The sequence below is a fragment of the Alternaria ventricosa genome (genome assembly GCF_023758065.1).
Source record: "Alternaria ventricosa strain BMP 2768 chromosome Unknown scaffold_4, whole genome shotgun sequence".
In the NCBI taxonomy this organism is placed as follows: Eukaryota; Fungi; Ascomycota; class Dothideomycetes; order Pleosporales; family Pleosporaceae; genus Alternaria; species Alternaria ventricosa.
The window spans coordinates 770983-779587 of record NW_026055684.1 but is presented as its reverse complement, the minus strand read 5'-3'; the positions used below and the strand labels follow the sequence as shown (position 1 = coordinate 779587).

General features: G+C 29.7%; 1 protein-coding gene across 1 annotated transcript; it reads right to left on the bottom strand.

Moving 5' to 3' along the window:
- Positions 1 to 7031: 7031 nt before the first annotated feature.
- Positions 7032 to 8303, bottom strand: J4E93_002938 (uncharacterized protein; the record flags this gene model as incomplete). Its single annotated transcript, XM_049340878.1, has 1 exon — positions 7032 to 8303. The coding sequence occupies one exon, from the start codon at positions 8301 to 8303 to the stop codon at positions 7032 to 7034; it is 1272 nt and encodes a 423-aa protein (XP_049201760.1).
- Positions 8304 to 8605: the final 302 nt, after the last annotated feature.

Genomic DNA, 8605 nt, shown 5'->3' with positions numbered 1-8605 from the left:
TAGGTACTCTATTCTGTTATTACGTTATTAATGTTTAAGAATTTATTTAACCTTAAAGATATTATCTTCTTCTATTTTAAAGTAAAAGGTTTTCTAGAGTAGCGTCTTAGAGTCTACTAGTTCTAATATACTAATATAGAATTATAGGTAGATTTTTATATTAGATAGAAGGTTAAGTATAAACGTAACTAGTCTCTTCTAGTTACAAATTAAAAACAGTCTAACCTTAACGTTGTTAAGCTCTTTATTAGGTTGCTTAGTGCGAAGATTTTTTGTAAGTAAATAAACTTTATCTTTCTTCTTTAGCTAAGGTGCTGTTTTTTATTTCTTATTAATATATAAAATGTTCTAGTATTGTGCCTTCTTAAGTATTGCTTTAAGTAACTTATATACTATCTTTAGCTTATTAGTAGTAGTAATAGCTACTTTTATCTTCTAACTAAGAAAAGTATATATAAAGAGATTTAGGTGTCTTCTATAGTTCGCGTAGAATAGAGTCTGTTCTATAGACTTAGAAAGCTTATTATTATACGCTATCTATACTATAAGTAGTAATAATACCTAGTTATTTTATTATTTATTAATATAGATGCGTAGATAGGCTTTTATTATATAATTTATTTACTTAGTCTATTTGTCTATCTATAGATAATAAGCTATTAATAGCTTTCTCTAAGTTCTAATAGTAGCTAATAAAGTAGTCTAGAAGTTTAAAGTAAAGAGCTTATCTCTGTTACTAATAATTAACTTTAGAATACTATAGTGTTAGATAATATAATTATTAATAATATGTGTAAGCTGCACTGCTATAAAGTTCTTATAAAAGGTAATGTACTTAGCTTACTTTATAAAATAATCTACTACTATAAGAATAGTATTATAGAACACTTATATTATAGAGTCTCTTAAGACTAGTAGACCTATAATAAAGTTTATAGAGATATCTAACTAAGGCTAGTTAAGTAGCTCTATTACCTATATTTCTCTATAGAGTATATAAGTACTATACTTATTCTTCTAATAGTCTACGCACTTAGTAATAAAGGCTATAATTTTATTTTTTATATATAGAAACTTATAGTTACATTAAATAAGTTCTATAGTTCTAGTAATACTAGAGTAACTATATATAGAGTTGTTATAGTGTTATTTAATAATTACTTCTTGTAACTCTTCTAGTACTTTGCTAGTAACTTATAGTATTAAGTTTAGCGTCTTAGCTAGTTCTAATAACTTATTATTATTAATTTTAAGTATTATAGTATCTATAATAGATTTAGTTTCTATAATATTATATCTATAGCTAAGAGTGTCTACTCTACTATTATCTTTTCTAAGTATATACACAATCTTAAACTTATATTAGCCTAACTTCTCTAACTATTAAACTTATTAGTAGTTAAGCTTCTTAGTAGTTGTAAAGTTAACTAAGTTCTTATAATCTATAAATATTATAAGTTCTAAGTAGCTTTTAGCGTATACTCTTTAATATTCTAAGTAAGTAATAATAGCTAGAAGCTTCTTGTTATAAATGTTGTATTATTCTTTAAGCTCTAAGAACTTACGTAAGTAATAGGTAATTAGGTACTATTTACCTTTATATAGCTAACTAGCGCAGCCTCTAAGTATAAAGTCTAATATATTAGTTTTAAAACGTAGTAGCTGTTCTAATTAGAATATATAGAAGTATAGTAGTGTAATACTTATATTCTTAAGCGTCTAGAACGTATCTTCTACTTTCTTACTTTAGATAAAAGGCGTATTCTTTTATATTAGCTTAGTTAAAGAAATAGTAATCTTAGAGTAGTTCTTAATAAACTATTAGTTAAAGTTTAGAAATTCTAAGAAAAATTATATCTTCTTAACTAATATTAGTTAAAGCTATTTCTTAATAAGCTTAATCTTTTCTTTACTTATCTATACTTTATTAATACCTATAATATAGCCTAAGAAGAGTACTTCTATTGCGTAAAATATATACTTCTTTAGCTTAACTTATAAGTTATACTAGTCTAGGCACCTTAGTACTATATAGATATATTTAATATAGTCTTCTTTATTCTTAGAGTAGATAAGAATATTATCTAAGTAAGTAATAACAAAGATGTTTAAGTGTATTCTTAATACGTTATTAATAAGTACCTAAAATATTACTAGAGCGTTTATAAGCCTAAATAGTATAATAGTATATTTATAGTATCTATACTATATATAGAACGCTATCTTCTATTCTTTACTTTTCTTTATTCTAATAAGGTAGTAGCTGTCTCTAAGATCTATTACTATAAAGATCTTAGCTTTTAATAGTTAATCTTGTAATTCTATAATATTTAGTAGAGAGTATTAATTCTTAACTATAATATTATTAAGCTTCTAATAGTTAACGTATATTCTTAGTAGTTCTTCTTTCTTCTTTAGAATAAAGAGTATTAGGAATTTTGCTAGTAAAGTAGAAAGTCTAATATAGCCTTTCTTTAAGTTATCTACTAGCTTCTTCTTAAGAATATTAAGTTCTATTTCTAATAAGAAATAGATTAGTCTAAAGAGTAGTTTCTTTTCTTCTTCTAGAATAATTTTATAGTCTTAATCTTAGTACTTTATTAAGATATTACTATCTACTACTTCTATAAAGAGATGTTTAAATTCTTTATACTCTTTTAGAATACTAGAAGTTATACGTTTTTTCTAAACTCTAACTTTATAATTAAGTAATTCTCTTTCTATATTTATTAAGTTAAACCTTTGTTTCTTAAAGACATTCTTAGTTAAGGTTAGTTACTTTACTATAATTATATTAATCTCTTTTTTATCTACTATTAGCTTTATATAATATATAGGCATGCTTATAGTTACGTCTAATCTATAGTAGTTAAATAAGAACTCTCTTAACTTCTAGTTAATTTGTAGGTTATATTCTTATAACTAAAGTAAGCCTAATATAATATTATAAGTAGCTAATCTAAAGACGTCTAGGTCTAGCTTTTTCTAGTATTTATAGATGTTAAGCGTTACTCTAGTAACTTTATAAGTAATCTCTGTTTTACTTAGTATAGGTTGCCTATTAGTAATAAATAGAGTGTAACTCTTCTTCTTTCTACGCAGTTTAAGCCTAGCTTAAAATACTACTTATATAGAGATATAGCTTACCTAAGCTTCTAAGTCTATAAATGCCTTTATCTATACTTTATTAAGCTTTACTAGAAGTCTAATAAGTTCTAAGAAGTTTATACTATTAATTTTCTTACTAGCTTCTTCTATTAGAAGTCTTAGTCTAAAAAAGCCTTTCTAAATCTATAGAAATCTTTAGCAATTATATATTTATTATAGTTAGAGTATAGGTAGAGGTACTAGTTATCTTAGTTATACTCTAATACTAATTATCCTCTAATATTCTTTTTAAATACTAATTATATTTAGAGAATCTCTTATAGGTTAATATATCTAAGAAAATAGAAGGTAGTTTGCTTATTTTATAGGTATACTAGGCACTTGTCTATAGTACATTTAAACTAAGACTATTTATACTTTAGCGTTATTTTATTTAGTCTAGAGTTTTATTCTACTCTATTCTTATTACTATAGTAGATTAGATAGAAGTCTATAATATATATTATCTATAAAAGTTTATTATATAAGAAGTTTCTATAGTCTATCTAGTACTTAACTTTAGTAAGACGCCTCTTTATAGGTTACTTCTTCTTAGACTTTAGAGGTACTATTTTAGCTTTCTCTTATTCTTTATTTAAGAGATAATGCGTAGATTAGTTCTTCTATAATACTGTAGCATTTATAGTCTACTTATATATCTTCTTACTATTATAGCTTATCTTCTTAAGTTTCTTTAGAAGATTATAGTATTTATTAAACTTTTTAAACTTATTAAAGAAGTTCTTTAGTTTAAAGAATTCTTTTAGTAGTCTTTCTAAGTATATAAGTAGCGTATTAATCTTAAAATCTAATCTTTTAGAGTATTAGATAATAACCTTATTATTACTAATTATAGAGTTCTTATAGTTCTTAACAGCTTACTAGACCTAGTCTAGTTATTTAGAGGTAGAAATAATGTTAATAATATATAGTAGAAGATTTTTCTTATCTTCTATTACTTATTAGAAGAAGTAATAATAGTTCTCTTATATTTTAGCTATAATATCTAGAGTCTTATAGGTATACTTAATATTAGGTTTATTAAGATATTATAGTAGTTAGTTAATTTATAATAAGAGTTAGATTATCTAGTCTTCTTAAATATATAGTGTAAGTAGTCTATTATTATTTTTAAATAGTTCTATCTTTCTAAACTTAGTCTAGTTAATTTCTATAACTTCTATAGGTTTTTTAGATTCTTCTTTAGAGGTGCTATACTTATCTAAAGAAATATCTTCTTAGGTAGTCTTATTAAAAGTTATAATAGATATATTACTTAGTTTACTAGTTAGGCTTCGCAGCTACTTACATTAAGAATAGTAGTTAATACTCTATACTACTCTCTAGTTGTTAGAATCTATAGATTATAAGATATTTAGCTATTATACTACTTTGCCTTAGCTCTTATAGTTCTATACTATATAACTTAGCTTACTATAAGCGTAGTAGTTAAAGTTTTTCTTTTTCTTCTACTTCTTATTATAAAACTTAGGTTATCTAGGTTCTTTATTAAAGTTATTAAGGTATATAGGTTTATAGCTATTAGTAGCGTACAATTCTAGAATTCTAAGTATATAGCTTTGTTAATATTCTTAGTTAGAGTATAAATAGTAAGGTTTAGAGTAAACTTAGGTATTTCTATTTATATTCTTTAGTACTTGCGTTCTTTATATAAATAGTTATTCTTTTAACTTTAGTCTATAGAGTTTATTATTAATATAGATAGCTTTATTTTTAAGTTTCTAAAGCGTACTAATACTAAACCTACTCTTTATAAGTTCTACGCGTACCTAGAGTTTAAGACCTTACTTATATATCTATATTAAAGTATTATTGTTCTATTTAATAACTACCTAGTACTATTAGAATAGAGTAGTGTAGTTAGTAGTAGACTACGTTTAGCGTAGTTATTAAATTTTTTACTTAGTAATTACTTTCTTCTAGTAGAGTAAAAAGACTTTACGCATTTAAATCTTAAAAGCGTTCTAGTCTTTAACTAGATATTTATTATTATTATTCTTAATAGCGTTGTCTATATATTAATAGATAATTAGCCTAGTCTACTCTCTAGCGTTACCTTATAGAAACGTAGTAGCCTAGATAACTATATTATTATTATTAACTTTGTCGCCTTTAAGGTAGAAGTAATAGTTAACTTAGAGTAGCTAATCTTTAAGCTTATAGCGTTCTCTATTATAGATATTAGGCTTATTACTTTTACTAGTAACCTTTATTGCGTAGAAAGTAGAAGTATCTATCTTAGTATTACTTATCTTAAGAGTATTTAAAGTGTAAAAGTTATTCTAAGATAACCTAAGAGTTAGTTCTTAGAGAGTAAGTAAGTAAGGTAGAATAAGTTAGTATACTAGCATAATTAGAAGATTAATATAATAGTATAAGAGTGTAATAGTATATTTAGTAGAATAATATAATATTATAAAGAGTTAAGAAAAAAGTATAATCTTTAGATTAAATACTAAAGTCTTATATAAAGTTAAATATACTAAGCTATAAGAGTTTAGTATCTAAGCTATATACTTAATAAGAGTTATGCTTATAGATAAGCATATAAGTAATTATAGATAAGTAGTAATATATCTTACTAGTTATTAGTCTAACTACTTATACTTATAGATAAGCGCTTATATAAAACTAGCGCTGTTCTGCTTATAAATAAGTAGTTATATAACTATAGTGTAGTTTTTATACTATAATTCTATAACTGTGCTATATAATTCTTTAAAGTAATAACGCTAACCTCTAGGTATTCTCTAGGTTAGATCGTAACACTACAGCGTAAGTATCTATAATACCTAGACACCTCTATATTAGTAAGCTAACTATACTAGATAACTACAGCTCTTTACAAAATTCTGCCTAGAGATCTTAATAAGACCTGTAGAGGCGCTCTTAAGTAACTAGCTTACTATTACCTTTCTAAGCTTAGTAAAAGACTACTATATAAGAAAAGAAAGATAGAAAATAATTATAGTAATAGATTAAGCAGAGATTGTAAGACTACTAAGAAGAGTAGAAAGAGCTCTTTCGCTATAATACTAAACCTTCTACTACTGTATCTCTATCTAGTAGTTAAAGCGCATCTACAACGTTATAAGGTAGATATATATACTTTTCTACACACTAAGAAGCTTACTAACACAGCTAGTTATTACAGCGCAGATAGTAGTAGAGAGGCATTTATTCTTTAATATAGCTATACAAAGTCTTTAGATAGCTAGATTAGAATAAGTTGTATCTAGTAGCTATTTATAATACTTATGTAGTATAATATTATTAAGCTTACGTAACCTAATTATACTAGAACCTAAATTAGTAAGCTTATACAGAAATATCTTTACAAACTAATTACACCTATGTATAGCGCAAGTAAGAATATAAAGACTATTTTAATAGAAGATATAGTAAGCGAGCTAAAACTATAGTATAAACTTAGTAATATAATTAATATCTTTGTTACCTAGTTTAGCGCAGAGTGTCTCTTCTTTCTAGATAATAGCTTAACGCAAAACTTATAAGTACGCTGTCTTCTAGTAAACTTACATACTAATATAACTAGCCTAAACAATAACTGTAATGCTTCTAGCGTCTACTATAACAAGGCTATGCAGCATCTCTGCGAATAGTTGCACCTAGAGACGCTACTTAACTAAAGTCCTATAGTATAGCAACTAGGCCGCTGCATTTAGAAGTTCTTACTTCGCCTGTTTAAGAACTCTGCTAAAAAGAGAGGAGCAGAATAGGTTAACACAATAGTAGAGGCAGGAGTGCAGGTAGACAAAAAGGACGTAGAAGAGAATGCGTAAACAACTTCTATTTCTGTGTACTTTAGCGAAATAACTACTTATACATCCCTCTTAATTTATTTAGAAAAATAACATGCACTTCGTACATGCGTTTTTGGTATCAGCGACAAGTGCATCCATCGCCGAGCTATGTGTGCTTGCGTTCGCCGGGGTGACCCACGGCCCTGCCCAGTTCACACTGAACACAGGTAAGTCGTCAACTGTCACCGCTCTGTCTCGTTCCCAGATAGACCCCGCATTGACGCGAATAGCGTTTGCGAACACTTTTTCCGGTGCCACAAGTTGAAGTTTGACCAGATTGCGCATGAAGATGCCCTTAAATTGGGCGCCATCGGCACCACACTTTGGCTCGCATTCATCGTGTATGACACCGTTTTCGTCCGAAAGCGCGACAAGCGCCGCGTTCGCAATTTCCGACGCGAGAATGAGATATGCGAGACTGGATGAATTCGAGGCTTGGTAAAGTTCAACAAGTCCTCCCAGAATAACGCCCTGGTTGTATGACCATACGGTCTTGTTGTTGTTGCCGCAATCTTCCGTCAACCCATCGTTGATAGTACCACCTTCGTTGATCATACCACTTTCAAGGAACCAATCTAGACTTTTCTCCGCCCAATACAGATACAGGGTCTTCTTTCCATCGTGGTGGGCGCGATTGGCCAGATGCGCAGCTGCGCTGAAGAAAAGCTCATTGGCGATCGCGTTCACGTAGTCCCTTTCCCGATTCCAGTAGATACCGCCATGAGAGCAGTAAGTACCCCAGGTACGCGATACAGCGAGGAATATGCCTTCCGCGAGGGTGAGATACGTGGGGTCCAAGGTGACGTCGTATGCATTGATCCAGGCTAACGCCCACCAGAGATCATCGTCGTAGTAGCCGTCTAGCCAGTCTTTAGGATCTGGCCTGGTGGGATAAGACCCCCCATTATCGTACCAGCCAAGTGGATAGAATGTGTGAGGCTCGTTGGTATTCGAATCGAGTATCTTGGTGTACGCAGTCTGATGGCAAGTCGTGTTGCCGACAGTTGGCGTTGTGCTATAAGCACAAAGCTCATCAATACTCGCGTCTGGATTTTTGATCGGCGCCTTGAGCAACGCAGTCGCAAAAATGTTTCTTGCTAGGCCCTGTAATTCTTCATCTGCAGTATCTGATTTCGCGTAGTCGCCAATCATTGTCATAATATTCGCACCATTCCACCACCCAGTCGACTCCCATAGGCCGGTACTTGTGTTATACCACGATTGTAGAGTTTCAAGCGCGAGCTTTGTGCGCCCCTTGGGATCGAATACGTCGTTGCTGTTGATTTGCGCAGATACTTTAGTAGTGAACATGAGGCTGGGAATGAGCAGATGAAGGAAGGGTGTAAAAAACATGACGAATCCGGACTTTAGAAGCTGTACGCGTTGATGCTACGCAACAGCGATGAGACAAAACAATATTGAAGAGGCTGTTCAGGCTATGAACAATGTTTGAAGAGTAAGCCAAGGGGCGGGGCTTGCAAGTACCCTCCGTCGAAGTCCGAGAATGGCAACACCCGCATGCGCTAATGTACTTGCAAGAGCGAGCATTATACATAATAAGTCACGACAGGCGGAGGCTGCGAATATTTTTGTAAAAGAAGATCCCTGTGGTC